Genomic DNA, 17,631 nt, shown 5'->3' with positions numbered 1-17,631 from the left:
ATACAGACTTCCAGTTCCTTTGGCTGTGCGCCCCGCTATGCCTGTGGTATCCGGGGTAGCGTTCTGCACCGCGATCTACAGGCGCGTTATCGATAACCACGGCTGACGTATATCGCGTATGCTCTGGCGTGGCCGACGGAAGATGGCTCGAATAACAGAGTGAGCCAAACGCCTAAGTTCCTTGAATGGCGTGATTTAATCAGGGCTGACTGTTGGTGGGCCTCTGTGGGCGTGTGAGCCGGCTGGGATGCATCATTGGTGCCTGCGTGTTGGAGCTTATCACGCCGCTAGATCATCAGGTGCATGAAGTTGGCCGAGCGCGTCTTCTGCTCGACTCGCGTCGTCAACATGTAGCACCACGCCGTTGTTGCCCCAAGCAGTTGTTATTATACCGCTTGATCGTAGCCCACCTTGGTGCTCTCCAGGCGTTGCTGCGCAGCCACCCTTTGAGAGCGATACCCTAGCCTCCGATCATCCTCCGCCTCCGTTACAACCGCCGCCTATCCATCCGTCGAACCGTGAGCACGCACATCAATACACACCATGGCTGCCGAAGACCGATACAAAGAGCGGCCTGCTCGCAAGCTCACCAAGAAGCGCAAAGAGTCGCGCCGTGTGTCCCTAGACATCCCCGAGCGCTTTAGAGATGCGGGCGATGCGGACGAGGATGTTGCGGCGCCCAAGCACAGCAACGCGGTATCGATGCACCAGTCTATATTTTCCATGATTGCACGAGCCGGCCATCAGTCACAGACGGACCTCGGCCTCCCCCGAGATGTAGACTCGGGCGAAAGCGACGATGAGGCGCGGCGGAATATTAACTATGGCAGTTTGGATGGTGCAGCAAGGATGAGCCGTCTGAGCTCCGTTCACGATTTCCACAGCCCGCTGGAGGAGGTGGAAGAGGGCAAGCCGCTGAAGAGCAAGCACCGGAAAGCCCTCTCGGAGCACAAACTGCTGCGTTCGCTACCCAAGCTAAAGATCTCAGGCAGGAAGGAATCCAAGTCGGAGGCCCACGCAACCGACACCATGTCTTCGTCACAATTCCTCCCTTCGCGTCAATCGGAAGACGAACTACCCCTTTCCTCGCGAGACGAATCGCTAGTCGACATGAAGCCCAAGCCGGTATCTGGACAGGACTTGCGCATTGCGAAGCGTCGAGGCTCAGACCGCAAGAGCAGGTACGGAGGCACAGCAAGCGGATCCAAGAGCAAAACGACCGCCCCGCTTGCAAATCGCTTGCAGCAAATTTTTGAGTTCGAAGACTTGGAGGAAGTCATCTCAGGTTTGTCAAACATCTCAAGCCGTGGAGTGTGTCTAATCTTTCCAGAATACCCTTGCTGGCTGTTACAGAGCATACTGCTTCAAGGATACATGTATATCACCCAGAAGCACATATGTTTTTATGCATATATACCCAAGAAGCATGTACGTGTTACATTCGAATTCCTCATTCGAAGCTGACATTTGCGCAGCACGATGTTAGTAAAACTGGCTATCTTTCCAAACGCGGTCGGTCGAAATACAATCGATACTGGTTTGTACTGAGAGGCGACGTGTTAGCTTACTACACCAACCCTACAGAGCTATACTTCCCTCGCAATCGCATCAACCTACAATACGCAATATCTGCCGAAGTTTTGGAGAGCAAAGACAAGCATAAGGACGAGACGACTTTTGTAGTGACAACAGACGAGAAGACCTTCCAGTTCAAGGCTGACAGTGCGGTGAGCGCGAAAGAGTGGGTACGGTCCATACAAAAGGTCATATTCCGAACGCACAACGAAGGTAATAGCGTGAAAATCTCCCTGCCCATTCAAAACGTCCTTGAGATTGAAGAGAGTACCATTCTCGATTTTGCCGAGACGGTGAAGATTCGCGTGATTGATAATGACGAGACATACGCGATCGACGAGGCAAGTGCCCTTCCTCTGTACCGTGGAACGATCAATGCTGACAGCCGACAGTACTTCTTCTCTTTCTTCAGCCAGGGCCAGGATGCTCTGAATGTGCTGCGTATCATGATCAACGACAATGAACACCACCAGACGATGCAGCAGCAGGGCGATCCGAGTGCAGCAACACCGACCATCGTTAATCTTCCCAGTAGCCGTAATGCGGGCCCAGCTCAAGACAGTCCCGGCCACGCTCCGTATATAGAAGAGAATGTGAGGGCGACCTTATCGCCGTTACCTGGTCCTGTTGTTGGGCGCTCAAGCATGAGCGCAGATTCACGGTCCAGTCTCGATGTGCAAAAGAGCCTGGACGTGCGACGTAGTATGGACGCAAGCCGCTCTTTTCGACGACCTAGTCACGAGGTTCGCCGCAGTTTCAGCGGACATCGTTACGATAAACAATCGAAGGGTCGATCCGGTGACAAGTCGCCATTGTCACCTAGACCACAAGACACTTCAGACTCGGCGACGAATTCGGTGGATCCCGGTACCGAATCATCGGCCCATGTGCAATCCATGGATGAGAGCAACGCGTCTGCAAGTCAAATATTGGGGCGCTCAGATGTTTTTCGCGCCCCAACAGTTCACTCTGGCCAAGCCACTACGTCTGAAAGGTCCGATGAACTCGGCCGACATTCACAGGACACGACCCGCTCGTCAGGTGGGCGGAACTTTCACCCAAAGGCCTCGCGCCAAAGCAAAGAGTCTGGTGGCTTGGGCGCTCGGCAGTCAGCCAGATATAAACACGACCTCGAGAACGATCACGACCAAACGACCGCACGTTTATCAACCTCGTCTACCACTGCACTTCAAGAAATTGCCTCGTATCCGCTCCAAAAAGCAGCTGGTTTAGCAGGATTCTTACGCACCCGGTCAAAGAAGATGGGCAATTTACTTTCTACCGAGTCTATGGGCTATTACGAAAAGGTTTCTGGGATGCTAGCAGGCGGTCGAAAGCACTACAACGTGGCAGACGGACTGCAACCAAATGACCGAGTCCATGACCCCGAAGAAGACGAGGATGCTGCTAAGGCAGCGCACCACTTCCAGGAGCACTTTGCGCTGCCCGACGAGCAACTCCAGTCCTCCTACTTTGCGTATCTGCAACGCATCCTTCCGAACTACGGAAAGATCTACATCAGCGGACGCTCTTTCTGTTTTCGGAGTCTCGTGCCTACCGTTAAGACTAAGGTAAGTCTTTTCACGTACTATCGTCGCGATATGCTCACTTTTGTAGATAATCCTGCCGATGCGTGACATCGAGACGATCAACAAAGAGAAGGGCTTCCGAATGGGCTATCACGGTCTGGTAGTCGTTATTCGCGGTCACGAAGAACTGTTCTTTGAGTTCGCAAAAGCCGAGCATCGCGATGAATGCGCTATCTCTATCTTGCGCATTTTGGAGAGTACCAAGTACATTGAAGAAGATCAGTCGTCCGATGATGCGGATAGCGAGGATGAAGCAGCCAAGGCTGAGCATGAGCTACTGCAGGCTGCACGAGATACGGCAGAAGGAGACGTAAATCTGCCGACTACGCCCGCAGCAGAGCTTGATCGCATTCCACTCATTTTTGATGATCCACTAGCATCGATTGTGGACTTCAAGCCGGCCGAGCCCTTGAAGATCGTGTGTCTGACGATTGGATCTCGTGGCGATGTACAGCCCTACATCTCCCTTTGCAAGGAACTGATCAAGGAGGGACATGAGCCCATCATCGCGACCCACGGCATGTTCGAGAGTTGGGTCAAGGAACACGGCATTGGATTTGCCCCTGTAGCTGGCGATCCTGCCGAGCTTATGCGCATTTGCGTCCAGCACGGCATGTTTTCCTACGGATTCCTGAAGGAAACGAACTCGAAATTTCGTGGTTGGCTGGACGAGCTGTGCGATACAGCCTGGAAAGCATGCCAGGGAGCCAATGTCCTGATCGAAAGTCCGTCCGCTATGGTTGGAATACACATCGCCGAAGCTCTGGGAATCCCGTACTTCCGAGCTTTCACAATGCCATGGACACGCACCCGAGCATATCCGCATGCCTTCGCCGTGGGGCCGAATAAGATGGGCGGAGCCTGGAACAGCATGACATACCTAACCATAGATAAGGTATTCTGGGTTGCCATCGCCGGCCAGATGAATAGTTGGCGCCGCGAACAGCTCAAGCTGCGTAACACGTCGCAGGCCAGGATGCAGGCAAATCAGCGGCCATTCCTGTACAACTTCAGTCCACATGTTGTCCCTCCGCCATGCGACTGGCCCGACTGGATCCGCGTCACCGGCTACTGGTTCCTGGACGAAGTCGATTTCAAGCCGCCCGAAGACCTGAGCCAATTCATCGCAAAGGCGCGAGCCGACAAGAAAAGGCTGGTATATATTGGGTTCGGGTCTATTGTCATCCAGGACCCAGCTGCTCTTACCAGAACTATTATCGAAGCGGTGCAGCTGGCAGACGTTCGCTGTGTGCTCTCCAAAGGCTGGTCCGACAAATGGCAGGGCGACAAGGAAAGCACGAAGGACGCTTCTGAGGTCGAGATTCCCCTGCCGCCTGAGATCTTCAAGATCGAATCTGCACCGCATGACTGGTTGTTCAAGCAGATGGATGCCGTTGTTCACCACGGCGGCTCAGGCACCACCGGTGCCAGTCTCCGAGCCGGAAAACCAACGATAATCAAGCCATTCTTTGGGGACCAGTACTTCTTTGCCACGCGCGTAGAAGACCTTGGTGTAGGTATGTACCTCAAGAGGATCAACACCAAGATGCTGGGCAAAGCTCTGTGGGAAGCAACCAACAGCGAGCGGATGAAGGTCAAAGCCAGGATCCTCGGGAATAAGATCCGGAAGGTAAGCTCACGGCGCTCCTCACATCGTGCGATGGATCTAACATATGCGACAGGAGAATGGGGCGCAGTTAGCCGTACAGACGATATACCGCGAGCTCGACCGAGCAAAAGCTCTTTCGTGTCGACAACCGGAACGAGCGGAAGACGAGGAGCACTACGGCGACATGGATGCCGACTGGACTCTGGTGGATGATGAAGGGGACGTGCAGGGCATGGACCTTCCCCTCGAAGCCATCTCTGGGATGCGTGAACAGGCCATGGACGATTCGGAAACGGGACCATCGACCTTGGCAGTGGGTGCGGTCTTGTCACAACAACGCAAGGCGGACTAGGCGACAAAAGTCCTGGCTCTTTACGTCCCTTTGCGTAACTTCTTGCAGCGTTCTCCGCCATCTGTTACGACTGTTTAATCTGTAATATGGGACGTCTAGTACATGATGGTTAGATGCGAGGGGCATTGCGGGTGTCAGGGTAGCATTGCACAGGTGCACTTTTGCATCGTTGAGCGCGGCGTTGTGGGATGGGATGCTGGCTACGAGATGAATGTGACCAGGATGTTGAGACGCGTTTTCTCAGAGTGTTCACCTTTGATTATACTGCGGGATGGTGTTTATACGTTTTGTTGATTGAGTGCATTTGGGTCTAGTAGGACCCTTGACGTAGCTGCAGACGCGATACGTCAGGTCAGACCACGGCTGCCTATGCGGAGAAGAGGCTGTCGTGGCTGTTCGAGCGCATCGACGACAAGATGCTGGGCGGCGTGTGGTGTCTTTTTCATCAGTACGCATGCAACAGGCGAGGGCGCTCAGGGGAGTTTCTTTGTCTGGCGGGTGAAAGGCAGAGACATGAGAGACTAGAGGCGGCCCGCTAGGCTGACAGGGATGTCAGGCGGGGCATGGGTATAAGAACTGAAGGCCGCTCTTTAGGAGCTGCACAAAGCCCTGGGAGCACGCGAGAGCCGCAAGTGCTGCACCTGCAACGACAACCTCGTCCACCACGCCCCTCCCCACACACACGCACCGCACCAGCGCATTTGTCGCTCTGCACACCGCGCGCACATCCGAGGCTGCTCCCTCTGCGCGGGCGCCCGGTGGCCGTACTTGCGGCTGTGCATCATCGCTCGGCTCGTGTGACGCGACACGCCCAAAGCTTCTGCGCTACCGTGCTGCGTCCGAGCTCCACATCCAACTCGCACCTCCAGACTCCCGCGTCCCGAATGCGCCGCTCTCGATCGCGCCGCCCCCGCAGCTCTTCCCAATGGATCCGGACACGCTCGAGCCCATGAAGATTGGCGCCCCGAGCGGCCTGCACTACCCCATCACAATCACCGAGCTCGTCAAGGCCCAGGGCGACGACGTCGCGCGCTCGCAGCCGCTGTTCCACTACTCGTTCGAGAGCCTGCGCGAGGAGACGAACCGGTGGGGCGAGACCAAGGAGGTCGCCCAGAAGTTCTTCGCCAGCTTCGAGGCCCCCGTCGACGGCCAGATTGAGGCATGGCACATCAAGAAGGACCAGGTTGTCTCCCGGCCAGGGCAAGTCGCGCTCCGCCCTCCTCCCGCGGGACCTGCTAACGCGCTACCAGGACCCTCCTTCTCGACATCACAGAGCCGTGCACCCATGAAGAGCAGTTTGGCGGCCTGTGCACCATGTGCGGCAAGGACATGACCGAGGTCGACTACCTGACCGAGAAGCTCAACAGCAGTCGCGCGACCGTCAACATGACGCACGACAACACCGCCCTGCTTGTCAGCCACAAAGAAGCCAGGAAGGCCGAAGAGGCGTCCAAGACGCGCCTGCTCGAAGCGAAGAAGCTGACCCTGATCGTCGACCTGGATCAGACCGTCATCCACACCACCTGCGAGCGCACAATCGCCGAATGGAAGGAGGACCCCACAAACCCAAATTACGAATTTGTCAAGGATGTCGAGGGCTTCCAGCTCGCCGACGACAACGTTGCTCATGTCGCCGCAAACTGGTACTACGTCAAGAAACGCCCAGGGCTCAAGGACTTCTTCGACAACATGTCACAGTTGTACGAGATGCACATCTACACAATGGCAACCCGCGCTTATGCCCAGGCTGTGGCCAAGATCGTTGATCCCGAACGCAAGTACTTTGGCGATCGCATCTTGAGTCGCGACGAAAACGGTACAGACAAGGCGAAGAGCTTGCACCGATTGTTCCCCAACAACCCCGGCATGGTCGTCATCATCGATGACAGAGCCGACGTCTGGAGCTACAGCCCTTATCTGGTCCGCGTTCCCGTATTCAACTTCTTTCCCGGCGCCGGCGACATCAACGCCAGCTTCTTGCCCAAGCAGCTAGAGGTACCTGCTCCTGCGCCCGCTCCCAGAGAGAAGATTGCGAACAACGTTGAATCTGATACCGAAGGAATCTCTTTCTCCGTTGCTGGCAAACCCCTCCCGCCCTTATCCGTAAAACCGGATTCAGGAGACGTTGCCAATGGGATCGAAAATGAATTGGAGGAGAGAATGATGGCCATGGGTGCTGCGGAAAGTCAAGAGGTTCTCGAAGAGCGCGTCAGAGAGCAGGAAAAGTTAATTGTTGCTCAACAAACGGAGCGACCATTGCTGCAACAGCAGCTTACGCTCGAGAAAGAAGACGACGAGGAGGAGGCCGCCAGATCCGAGACCCCGGAAAATGGCGAGACCAAGCCAGTCGAACACCATAAGCACCGTGCCATATTGAACAACAACGACGACGGCTTGGAGGTTGTCGAAAAAAACCTACGACGCGTGTACGAAGCATTTTACGACGAATACCAGAATTCCATAGTGAAGCCTAGAGGCACCCGCGTTGCCGAGCTCAAGGGCGAGAAAAGCCCAAGGAAACCGCGTCTCGAGGGAATCGTGCCTGACATCGCCTATATCATGCCACGCATCAAGAGCGAGACTCTTGCTACATGCCGCATTGTATTTTCCGGCATCATACCACTCGGGATGGACGTTGAAACGTAAGTGAATTAATTGGTCACGTGGTACAAAAAGCTAACATCTTGTAGCTCCGACTTCGCGCTGTGGGTGAAGAGTTTCGGCGCCCAAATATCCCTAAATGTGGACAAGCGAACAACACACGTGATAGCAAATCCAGATCGAAAGACCTCGAAAGTCAAAAAGGCAGCAAGGATCCTGCACGACGGAGGCAACATACAGATAGTTACAATCCAGTGGATGATCGCATGCTGTACGCGGTGGGAACACGTTGAGGAAGAGCCTTATTACATCAACGTGGATGATGAACGTAACAGTCCGGCGCTCGCAGAGGACCTGGAAGACGATGAGAGCATCAATGGCACCGACGACGATGATGCCAAGTCACCTATATCAATATTCGACATGCCCGAAAATGACTGGGAAGCCTTGGAAAAAGAGATCGCAGAGCTCGATGATATTTCAGATGCGGAGTCTGAGGGTTCGCGGGCTTCTGACTCGGAAAGCGTACATTCCACAAACAGCACAAACTCAGACACCAACGGTAGCAAAGCCGCTCGGCAGAAGAGAAAGAGAGATACGGAGTCCGATGCTGAGTCGGAGGCTGGAGACAGCGATTCAAGCGTCAACAGTACGTCCAGGTTGCAGAAGCGGAAGAAACGCACCATGGAACGAGTCACGTCACTGACAAACGTGGTCAATGCAGACAAAGAGTCTTCAGGTCTGCCTAGTCCCGAGACCACGGGGCCCGAGGAGGACCAAGGCGACGAATTTGATCCTCAGGGCGGAGGTGCGGATCTCGCTGAGGACAACGACCAGGATCTGGAAGATGATATGCTGGCCCAGTTCAACGCTGAGTTTGAGGACGATTAATCCTGGGCCCTGCTCTGTTCCCTTTTACTCGCAATTTTCCATTCATCTTCGGCTTGGATCTCCTGCATAGCGAGGTGTGTTTGGGCATCACGGCGTTCGTTCGGTTGTGTATTGCTATTTACTCGTCAGATTAGGCCTCATTGGGTGGGATGTTCACGTCTGGGTTTTGTAGCACTTCATTGGGTGGGACATGAGCGTTTGAGCCGGACGGCTTGCATCCCTAGTTGAGTTTCCGTGAGTCTAGATAGCTCGTCGGTTTAGAGTGGAATGGACGGATGAATGAAATTCTGATACCGGTTGCTCAGATTCTGTGCTCGGTTTTTTTCTAATACTGCTGCTGATAACGATGAATTTATACCCTCAGACGCCTTGAAATTTACGGTCCTAGTGACGAGTCCCCCACCCATTCTTGAGCAGTCGAACTCCTCAACGCCAATACCTAGATATACAACGCCACGGATCAATACATTCAGGCTGATTCGCCACTCTCCGCTCTTGGCCTGCCGCTCTCTGCCTGCGTGAACGGCCACGGTCCAGCCCTGACACCTTCCGTAGGCGTCATGGCCCTCCTCCGCTCCACCGGACTCCACTCCAGCCCAGGCATAGGAAGACCGGCAATCGCCGCGTCGTCTCTCGCCCGTTGTCGCTCTCCACCGCCCACAGCACCTCCCACCGCCTCCTGGTCAGTTACCAGCCGCACGCCCGCGGACCTCTGCTTCTCACGCTCGCGCTCCAGCCGCTTCCCCTCGGCCTTCTTCTTCTCAAACTCGATGATCAGCGTCTTGAAGTATGCCTCCGCCGCGGGCGTCGCGGAATAGTGCACGGGGGTCCAAGAGTATGCATTTGAAGCGAGGGGATTCGCGCCGTACTGGAGGAGCATGCGGAGGGCCTTGAGCTCGCCGGCGGCCGAGGCGTGGTGCAGCGCCGTGTTGCCGACGTGGTCGTAGGAGGTGAGGATCTGGGGCGCGTGGAGCAGCAGCGTGGGGATCAGATGGAGGGTGCCTGTGCCGCTTTTACAGACGAGCATAAGCTGGGCTGGAGGTTAACTGGTGGTACGGGCTGAGGCCTGTGAGATTCAGGGGGGGACGCACGGCATCGAGCCCGGCTCTGTTCTGCCATGCAATGCACTCCGGGAAGCGCTTCGCCAGCATCACGCTGACCTCTTCTTTGCCCGCCATGGCTGCCAGCATGAGCGGCGTCTCGAGCTCGTTGTTGCGGCTTACGAGCTCGGCTTCGTGACCGGCTTCGACGAGGAATTCCTACCATCGCAATTGGATAAGCTGCTGTTCTGCGTCTAGAAAGGATGTATAGACCGTGACGTACCGCAATCGCCGTGAATCCATGCTTCGCCGCAAGGTGCAAGCTGGTGTTACTCTTGTCGTCAAAGTCGGGGTTCTGCAGGTACACCGGGTTGTTGCGCACGATGCGCTTCACGAGATCGAGGTCGTTGAGGAGTATGGCACGGCGCAGACGCCGCGGTACGTCAATCCTATAGATAACATGTCAGCCGATTCCTTACCACCTCTCTATCAGCCAGACTCGAGCCAGACGTACATGTCGAACAGTGCGCAGCATGATTGACGGCACGAAGACAGCAGTGTGAGCTTGTTATATGCGCTGTTGTTTGTTGATGCGGGGACTATGAGTGGTGACGCGGGGCGGACTTGCATTCACGGAGATTTACGGATGAGGCTAGTACGCCATGTGCTTGATCCGCGTTCGGTGAGCTTGGCATTGTAGCTTGGGATCTCGTGTCCACATTCCTATGTCTCGTAATAAATCACCTAGAACGTCATGAGGGTACTACAGAAAGGAACATCACAGTATGCAAGGCAGCGGTAGGAAACGCTTGCTAAAAGCGATGTCTTGCATTACGTGCATCGCGAAGATTGCCGCAAACATGCACAATTGTTGATGGTAAGGAAACAAGCTGAGATGGACAGGGTTCCAGGGTTCCAAAGTCGTTGTAAGTGCGTGTGCTCATGATTAACATGTTTCATTATGCTTGTCGCTTCAGCAGGCCGATCAATCGATGCTCGCTAGAGAAACGACTATCTTACACCCACACGGACGTTGAATCCAAGCCGCCCAAGCGCAACCATCTATTCGTCTACAAGCCATCAAAGTCGCCCGCGGCGTCGTCATCGTCGAGATCACCCTCTTGAATCTCCTTTGCAAGCTCGCGCTCACGCTCTCTAGCCTCTTGGGCGTTCTTCAGCTCTAACCGATGCTGGTTCATTGGGTAGCGCATAGCCTTAACGCATTCATCGTGAAGGGTCAAACAGGCGCGAATACGCTCGTGGAATGCCTCACCAGGCTCGCGGGTAGCATAGATATCGCCAGCCTGCTTCGTCTGCATGAAGCCCTTCTCGTGGTCGATAGAAGCCTCAATGACACCATCACGGATCGCCTTCGCAACGATGTACTCTGCCGACTCCTCACTCTCGAGGCCGAGGCGAAGACAGATATCTCGTAGAGAAATGCGCGAGTAGGAGAGCGAGAGGACGCGTATACCGGTCTTGATCACGTTTTGGCGGAGACGGAGAATCAACGTGTATGTCCCGTCACGGTGGAATGCCTTCGCGGAGTTCTGCACAATCTTCAGGAAGCTGGGAAGGTCACCGGCCCGGACTGCCTGGACCAAGCGAAAGTATGGCTCCAAGGTACGCTCAAGGCGGGGTTGGCTGAACAATTCGCGCTCTGGAATATCACCCATGAGCAACTCCACAACGATCAAGAGCTTCATGGAGGACTGGTAGAAGCCTGCAGCGACAGAGCTAGTAGGCGCCTTGCGGGTAGCGCTGATGAGGTGCTCGTGGGCGTCCGTATACGACAGCTGGATAGCCCTTATGCGACCGAGGTAGTAGAGGTACCTGGCGACTTGGTTGTTAGGTGCGTTCTCGGGGAACTGTGTCTGTGCAACGAGCAGATCGGCTTGGGTGATATCGGCAGTGGAAAGGTAGTTTCGGAGGAGCAATGTGGTGACGGAAGCCTGAGTATCGAGATCCTTTCGGAGCACCGCGCTGCGTAGAGCCGCAAGCAGTTTCCCGCGGATTGTAATGACTTGCGACTGTTTGGATGGCGGCTTAGGATCGAGCTCCTCATGGAAGAGCGAGAAGTAGAAGTACGCTTTCGCGGCCAGTGAATCGAGCGTCCGTCGGTTCAGTTCCCGAATCCTGTCGACTAATTGAGTGGAGAACTCGGCGCCCTCTTCGTAATCTTGTTGGTCGTAAAGGTACACCTGCACAAATCAGCGACATGGAAGCAACATATGAGAGCATCGGATTCGAATCTCCAGCTTCTCCGGGTATGAGCGTACCTGAAGCAGGATGCCTATGTAGACATCGACCTCTGGTAATGGTTCCTTGGTGCTGTTCTTCAGCGCCTGCACGGCATCTTTGTGTTGGTCTGCAACAGCCTTGAGATCCTCGGCCTCCATTCCCACGGCCTGAATGAGCAGGCGCGCGGTGGGGTTCTTCGCCGAGTACGTCACGACGATGACGGTACATAGCACGCGGTCGGTGAGTCTCTTCCGGAGCGATGATATTGAGCGGAGTGCCCTTAGTGTAAAGCGGGAGTCGAACTGGGCGACGGCGCGTTCCAGCAGGGCGAAGTTAGAGCGGATCTCTGCAAAAGTCGGGTCAGTCTCCCAGAATGGTCGAGCAGCGTACTCGCGCATCGCATCCGGACACATGCGCCCGACCTGCGGGGGCAGCCCTCCGAAGCCACAAGGGCAGGTAGAAAGATGCATGGTGGGTATGCTGCGTTGTATACGGGGGGCTTACCGGACACTGTCTTGTCCTCGACGTTCTCGGTGTTTGGCTGCTCGACCTCCGTCACGACGCCTTCCATGCTCTCCGCCATGGCTGCTGCTCTGCGTGGAACCGCGGGACTGAGAGAAAGGACGGGTGGCGATCACAGGCGGGTGGAGGGAGGGGCAACAAGCGGGTGTTGGGGCGATGATGCAGCTGAGGCTGTCGAGAGGCGGGAGCTCGTAGGTCGTAGCTGCCGCCGGCATACGGTATCGCCGGAGTAGGTCAAACGTTTTCCCGGTCGTTGTTTACGTCCATGCCCGTTCCCAGCACCCCGCGTCTGAACAAGCTGGGTATACGAGATCATACATGGCAGCCATGTCACTCCTCGACGCGCATCTAGAGCAAATTTCACTTTGCGCGCGATCCATCGCCGAGCTGCCGTACGTCTTATGCCTCGACTGTAGCCTCCAGTCTTAACCGTGCACCAGTTTCCCCCCGCCTAAGATATTTACGAACGCATTACTGCAATCCCACGACATTACGAGCTTGATCCGTGATACTGAATCTCATGAACGCGCGCTCTTCTCTGTTCCGCCTGCCGCTACAGCCCCAAAAGCCCAAGAGTCCGTTGGCAGCTCGAACCGACGTAATACCATCTTCAGCGCCACCGGTGCCACCGCGGGAATCGCCGGAGGCGGCGCGAATGCTATGAGAGCGCCAAAGAGGAACACGGCCGTTGCGGCTGTTCTGGGCACTGAGCTCGTTGAGCGAATACGACGTGGAGGTGGAGGCGGGGCGGGCAGTGGCCTCGGTTACCGAGCATACGATGGCGGGAACAAGAATGATATAGATGTAGACACCCTGCTGGAGGGTGCTGAGAAACTGCTAGGCGTATAGTAAGTACGATGGTAAACATCATCCTGCGCTGGCTGGGACTAAAGGGTATAGTCCAATTCCTGGAGCACACGATCGGATTGCATCGTTGCGCCAACGACATGGCCGACTCGAGGCGTCGATAGAGTATTACGAATCGCGCATTGCAGAACAGGCTGCGCAATTGAGCAAGCTCAATCGGTCACGCGAGTATGTCGAACATGAGCCAGAGGAGGTTGAAAATGTGGCACATGTCATGACCGAGGAGGATCTCCGACGTGAAGAGGAAGAGGTGAGGCAGCTAGAGCGAAGGAAACGAGGTCTCGAAGACCATGTGAATTCCATGGGAAGGGATATATCTGGTTTTCTACGTTGAGAGTGCTATTGGATCGACATCGGGAGCATATCAACACCGTCTATGTTGCCCAGGACGCGAACACCGAAGACGGGACTACAATTGAGCGTACTAGTCCACCAGAGCTGTGCGCTCATTCTTCGCAGCATAGATCCTCGGAGAAAGCACTGCTAGCTGGTGTTCGAAGAATGCTATAGGACGTGGGAAGGTGGATCGTAAACACCTAGACGATATGAAAGCACGCGAGTGAATATGAGGCTATTACGGTGACATTTATTCAATTATTCCTAATCAGCTATAGTTTGCTAATTCATGCTAGGAGTTTCATGAATTCGCCAACCCTGTCGGGTGTAAATATTTGATCTCATAGTGCATTACACATGAATCTTTTCATCCGTCCGAAATATGGGTTCATGATTCCTTTCTCCTCGGCCATTATTTCTACTGGCCTTTCCACTGAGAAATCTCCGCCTCTGTAAGCTCGCGCAACTTGTTGACGTTAGGCGGCTGGCCTGTTGCAACACCTTTGGCCAGCTCAACAAAGCTTCCCAATGTTGTGCTGTTCGACACAGCATAGGTGACTGTGCTAGCCTTCACACGTATGATGCCAATGCGCGGGTCCTCTGGGCCACCATCGTGCTTGCCATCACCGAGATCGCCAAGCCAGGCCTTCAGCGCGGGTGAGTAGTGCTTCCTTATGACGTTGCGGTCGACCTCGATGGATGCGTGTCCCGAGATCGATGCCCATTCGCCAGAGTTGTTAATGAAGCCAATGTTGACGGAAGGGTGTGTCTTAAGATCGTCTGTCTTGCCGGACTCGGTGTTGGTGTGGAACAGCAGGTCAAACCCGTTGCCCTCCTGTACAGCGTTAGCATGCTAAGCATATCGCGTATCATGACTAGGACATACCTTTGCCGCCAAAGCCATAGCTCTCGACGTAAGCAAGTCGCTTTGCGCCGTCTGCGCAGTCAACAGACAGATCTTTGTCCTGTCGATAAAGGTGAACAGATCGTCAACCTTCTCCTTGAGGGAAGGCTCCTGCTTATTCTGTGCGGTATACGGGTCGGCCTCCTTGCTGCCCGTGTTTGCGTTGCTGTAAGACGACATGGCTGACGACTGAAATTTTGGTAAAGTAGAAGATTGCTTGAATGTATAGGAAGCGCCTACAGGCTGTTAGCTGGTGGTCATGCAGTGATGTTTATTTGCGCCTGACCGAGCGGCCTGGTCCGACTGCAACTGAAGCTTGCTGGGATGCAGCGGTCCACGGTCGAAGGAAGGCCAGCACGTCGAATAAGATTGTACATACCTGAGTTGATTTGTTCGATCAATCGACTGAAGTTGTTACGAGGAACAGAGCAAACAAAAGCGCGAAGTTCGCGTTTACGTATGGGCTCTCAGTCAATGACGTCAGTCTTCCTTTGGTATGTTCCACAAAAACCCCACCTATTCTGGGGTAGGTACCGTAATCACGATCTACTCAATGTGCCAAAGCTCTCGGAATCGTGGCGCGCAGTCTTGGAACATGTGGGGCTCCAATGGTGAGACTTGCTCTCAAAAGGCGCAATCGTAGATGCAATTATTACCACGTCTCATACACACTACACACGCAGCTGCCGGAAGATGAAGGTGAGGATGAAAGATAAATAAAAAGTACATCTAGGTCTAGCTGTCTACTTCTCGAATGAAGATGTAGAACACAGCAAATCCGTTATGCCATGAAACCGTCCGATTAATGCTCCCCCTAACATGGCAACATGAAGACGCATGTAACAGAGATGAAGCAAGACCGAGCAAAAGGCCTGATCCTGTGAATTCCCCAATGCAGATTGCGACTTTTGTAATCCCATAATGCTCATAGTATGGTGACCGTCAGACCACTGCATACGTCACCAAGGCGACGGTCGACTAAGAGTAGAGTCTCCTATGACTCAGGAGCCTCGCTGTCCTCAATCTTTGCCTTCTCGAGCTCCTCCGCCACGTCGGCCTCTGCAGCCTTTTCCTGTTCAAGTTCAGCGGCCGCAGAGACAGGACCGCCATTGACAGCCTGATTCTTTTCCGAGGGCTTGCGTGCGGTATCAGTGACACCTTCAGTCTCCTCAGCCTCCAAGCGATCAATTTCCTTTTGCGCCTTCGCGATGTTCTACATAGAGGTCAGCATGGCGATCGGTATGGGCTGGCTCAGTGCTCGGCGCATGATCTCGAAGTTCCGCACCGTACGTTTTCTCTTGCAGTAGCGTGGGATGTACAGTAACGAAGTAGACTGCGCAAGAACCGATGCCAATTTGGGCATCGGCTGTGTATAAGTCAAGCTTTTCACAGTATGTGCAGGACTTGCACGCAAAGAAAGAATGACCATGGGATCTTTACAGATCTTCGTCGTTTTGATGGAAAGAAACGTACCTCCTTAGTCTTAGCATCTTGCTCAGACTTCCACTTCTCGAGCTTCTCCTTCAACTTCTCAACCGTGGCAGGGACGTCTGCCTGGCTGGATGGCGGATTCACTCCAACCTTGGCAAGCTCATCCAGGACACCAATGTTCAGGTTGAACTTCTCCGATGTCGGGGCGGCGGCTTTCCGTCCCTTCTTGTTCTTCTTTCCGCCGCTGCCAATGAAGTATGCCTCCTCGTCATCGCCTTTCTTGGAGAGCCGGGTTCCCTTGAGACCAGAGTCGTCGACAGTCCTCTGCGCGGAAGCAGCGAATTTGCTGGGGGTTGCCGTCTCTTTCGCAGGCAGAGCGGACGGATCAAAGTAGCGGATCAAACCCTCAGAGGCAAGGATCTCGTCCTGGTAGGCAGGGGCGCTGGCCTCCTCGAGACGCTTAGCAGCAACCTCCTTTCGCTTGTTCGCCTGGTATTCGGCCTGTTCCTGTCGCTTGCGCTCTTGACGGGCCTTGCGGGCCTGGAAGTCGTATTCAGCAAAGGCGCGCTTCTGCTGGTAGTACTGGTCCTTGTGCTCCTTGATGGCCTGGAATTTGTTCTGCTGATCTTCACGAGCCTTGTCCCGGGCCTCCATCAGGACCTTCATGTTCTTGAACGCTCCATCCTGCTCCGCCTTGAGCTTGTCCAACTCATCCTGAAGCTCGGTATACCGGCTGCTGAGAGCCTTCTGCTCTGGATCATCCAGCAGCTTCTTTTGCTCGGCGATTTGCGCTTTGAGGTCGTCGATCGCCTTTTGCTGAGAATCGAAACCTGAGAAGTTCTTGCGAGCCTTATTGAGGTTCGTGATCTCGTTGAGAGCTTTTTTCTCGTCGACAATCTTCATACGGCCGGTATCTACCTCCTTCTGGAGTCGTGCAATCTCGCGATCAACGTCCTCGACGCTCTTAAAGTTCACTTTGCCCTTAGCGGTCTTGAGCTCCCCAATGCGGCCCTTGAGCTGTTCGTCGAGGCGCTTCACTTTGTCTAGGATGGCGGTGCGTGAGGATTTCTGGCCCTGTTGGGTTTGTCGGATCTTGGTGAGCTCGGCCTTGAGCTCTTGCTGGCGTACAGCGTTGGGAGAGTCCTTGTTGTTGGGGCGGGCATTATCGAGCTTTGCTTTGGCGGCATTCTACAATCGTAAGCAAGCAGTTTGGCTTCGTGTCGCGCCCGCAAGCAAATAGCCGTTCGCAGCGGGTACCTGCTGGAGATGGGACTCGAGCATGCGCAGGCACCGCACCACGAGGAACAGGGCAACAAATCGATGGCACCAAGGGCAATACTGGAAGTGAACAGAACAGCATAGTACTTACGAACTTGGCCTGGGCATCGGAGTGCGCCTTCTCCAGCTTGTACAAGTGGTCTTTGTAGACAGTCTCATCTGGCTTTTCGGGGCGCACGAACTGCTGCTTGCCCTCAGAAGCCTCGGTCTTGGGGGCAGCGGGAGCTGCGGTGGTGTCTGCCATGTTGTCGGTGTTGAAATGCTTTCGACAGAGAGTCGAACTGCGGGCGAGACGAGGGTGGATGGGTGCGCGTGAGTGCCTATAATGAGAGACCCTGAACCAAAGGTAGTCAATATTCACACGAACCACGTTTCTCAGGCGTCGGCGCGGCGCA

At 54.7% G+C, this 17,631-nt stretch overlaps 7 protein-coding genes across 7 annotated transcripts; 3 read left to right on the top strand and 4 right to left on the bottom strand.

Annotated features, from left to right (window-relative positions):
* Nucleotides 1–328: 328 nt before the first annotated feature.
* Nucleotides 329–5,310, top strand: CC84DRAFT_6235 (sterol 3-beta-glucosyltransferase). The gene is made up of 6 exons (XM_018186929.1): nt 329–1,285; nt 1,331–1,428; nt 1,476–1,916; nt 1,968–3,146; nt 3,193–4,794; nt 4,847–5,310. The coding sequence occupies exons 1-6, from the start codon at nt 544–546 to the stop codon at nt 5,123–5,125; spliced, it is 4,341 nt and encodes a 1,446-aa protein (XP_018041618.1). The 5' UTR covers nt 329–543; the 3' UTR covers nt 5,126–5,310.
* A 540-nt stretch (nt 5,311–5,850) lies between these two features.
* On the top strand, nt 5,851–8,852 carry CC84DRAFT_6237 (uncharacterized protein). The gene is made up of 3 exons (XM_018186930.1): nt 5,851–6,325; nt 6,376–7,767; nt 7,816–8,852. The coding sequence occupies exons 1-3, from the start codon at nt 6,051–6,053 to the stop codon at nt 8,615–8,617; spliced, it is 2,469 nt and encodes an 822-aa protein (XP_018041617.1). The 5' UTR covers nt 5,851–6,050; the 3' UTR covers nt 8,618–8,852.
* A 54-nt stretch (nt 8,853–8,906) lies between these two features.
* On the bottom strand, nt 8,907–10,391 carry CC84DRAFT_1158820 (ankyrin). The gene is made up of 4 exons (XM_018177076.1): nt 10,172–10,391; nt 9,941–10,106; nt 9,709–9,876; nt 8,907–9,647 (listed from the first exon to the last, which is right to left on the bottom strand). Coding segments are annotated over exons 1-4 (897 nt in total). The 5' UTR covers nt 10,174–10,391; the 3' UTR covers nt 8,907–9,086.
* An 89-nt stretch (nt 10,392–10,480) lies between these two features.
* Nucleotides 10,481–12,635, bottom strand: CC84DRAFT_1132864 (uncharacterized protein). The gene is made up of 3 exons (XM_018175952.1): nt 12,403–12,635; nt 11,937–12,244; nt 10,481–11,858 (listed from the first exon to the last, which is right to left on the bottom strand). Exons 1-3 carry the CDS (start codon nt 12,479–12,481, stop codon nt 10,728–10,730), a joined length of 1,518 nt encoding a protein of 505 aa, XP_018041615.1. The 5' UTR covers nt 12,482–12,635; the 3' UTR covers nt 10,481–10,727.
* Nucleotides 12,636–12,747: 112 nt separating this feature from the next.
* On the top strand, nt 12,748–13,621 carry CC84DRAFT_1182274 (DASH complex, subunit Spc34; the record flags this gene model as incomplete). The annotated part of the gene is made up of 3 exons (XM_018180619.1): nt 12,748–12,812; nt 12,861–13,268; nt 13,321–13,621. 3 exons carry the CDS (start codon nt 12,748–12,750, stop codon nt 13,619–13,621), a joined length of 774 nt encoding a protein of 257 aa, XP_018041614.1.
* A 34-nt stretch (nt 13,622–13,655) lies between these two features.
* On the bottom strand, nt 13,656–15,185 carry CC84DRAFT_6208 (bli-3 protein). The gene is made up of 3 exons (XM_018186913.1): nt 14,907–15,185; nt 14,510–14,763; nt 13,656–14,458 (listed from the first exon to the last, which is right to left on the bottom strand). The coding sequence occupies exons 2-3, from the start codon at nt 14,705–14,707 to the stop codon at nt 14,042–14,044; spliced, it is 615 nt and encodes a 204-aa protein (XP_018041613.1). The 5' UTR covers nt 14,708–14,763; nt 14,907–15,185; the 3' UTR covers nt 13,656–14,041.
* A 336-nt stretch (nt 15,186–15,521) lies between these two features.
* Nucleotides 15,522–17,480, bottom strand: CC84DRAFT_1170186 (uncharacterized protein; the record flags this gene model as incomplete). The annotated part of the gene is made up of 4 exons (XM_018179840.1): nt 15,522–15,740; nt 15,813–15,893; nt 16,001–17,146; nt 17,328–17,480. 4 exons carry the CDS (start codon nt 17,478–17,480, stop codon nt 15,522–15,524), a joined length of 1,599 nt encoding a protein of 532 aa, XP_018041612.1.
* Between the last annotated feature and the right edge of the window lie 151 nt (nt 17,481–17,631).

This window comes from Paraphaeosphaeria sporulosa (assembly GCF_001642045.1).
Source record: "Paraphaeosphaeria sporulosa strain AP3s5-JAC2a unplaced genomic scaffold CC84scaffold_1, whole genome shotgun sequence".
Classification (NCBI taxonomy): domain Eukaryota; kingdom Fungi; phylum Ascomycota; class Dothideomycetes; order Pleosporales; family Didymosphaeriaceae; genus Paraphaeosphaeria; species Paraphaeosphaeria sporulosa.
The sequence above is the reverse complement of the archived record's forward strand: the minus strand, read 5'-3'. Positions and strand labels throughout refer to the sequence as shown.

Excerpts from the sequence above, each read along its gene's own strand:
- CC84DRAFT_6235 (XM_018186929.1), top strand. The coding sequence starts at position 544 with ATGGCTGCCGAAGACCGATACAAAGAGCGGCCTGCTCGCAAGCTCACC. Across the intron at positions 1,917-1,967 it reads AGACATACGCGATCGACGAG|TACTTCTTCTCTTTCTTCAG; the intron begins GCAAGTGCCCTT and ends GACAGCCGACAG. Across the intron at positions 4,795-4,846 it reads TCGGGAATAAGATCCGGAAG|GAGAATGGGGCGCAGTTAGC; the intron begins GTAAGCTCACGG and ends CATATGCGACAG.
- CC84DRAFT_6237 (XM_018186930.1), top strand. The coding sequence starts at position 6,051 with ATGGATCCGGACACGCTCGAGCCCATGAAGATTGGCGCCCCGAGCGGC. Across the intron at positions 6,326-6,375 it reads CAGGTTGTCTCCCGGCCAGG|GACCCTCCTTCTCGACATCA; the intron begins GCAAGTCGCGCT and ends ACGCGCTACCAG. Across the intron at positions 7,768-7,815 it reads CTCGGGATGGACGTTGAAAC|CTCCGACTTCGCGCTGTGGG; the intron begins GTAAGTGAATTA and ends AACATCTTGTAG.
- CC84DRAFT_1158820 (XM_018177076.1), bottom strand. Across the intron at positions 9,877-9,940 it reads ATGGATTCACGGCGATTGCG|GAATTCCTCGTCGAAGCCGG; the intron begins GTACGTCACGGT and ends TTGCGATGGTAG. Across the intron at positions 9,648-9,708 it reads ACAGAGCCGGGCTCGATGCC|CTTATGCTCGTCTGTAAAAG; the intron begins GTGCGTCCCCCC and ends CCTCCAGCCCAG.
- CC84DRAFT_1132864 (XM_018175952.1), bottom strand. The coding sequence starts at position 12,481 with ATGGCGGAGAGCATGGAAGGCGTCGTGACGGAGGTCGAGCAGCCAAAC. Across the intron at positions 12,245-12,402 it reads CGAGGACAAGACAGTGTCCG|AGATCCGCTCTAACTTCGCC; the intron begins GTAAGCCCCCCG and ends CGACTTTTGCAG. Across the intron at positions 11,859-11,936 it reads ACATAGGCATCCTGCTTCAG|GTGTACCTTTACGACCAACA; the intron begins GTACGCTCATAC and ends TGATTTGTGCAG.
- CC84DRAFT_6208 (XM_018186913.1), bottom strand. The coding sequence starts at position 14,707 with ATGTCGTCTTACAGCAACGCAAACACGGGCAGCAAGGAGGCCGACCCG. Across the intron at positions 14,459-14,509 it reads CTATGGCTTTGGCGGCAAAG|GAGGGCAACGGGTTTGACCT; the intron begins GTATGTCCTAGT and ends AACGCTGTACAG.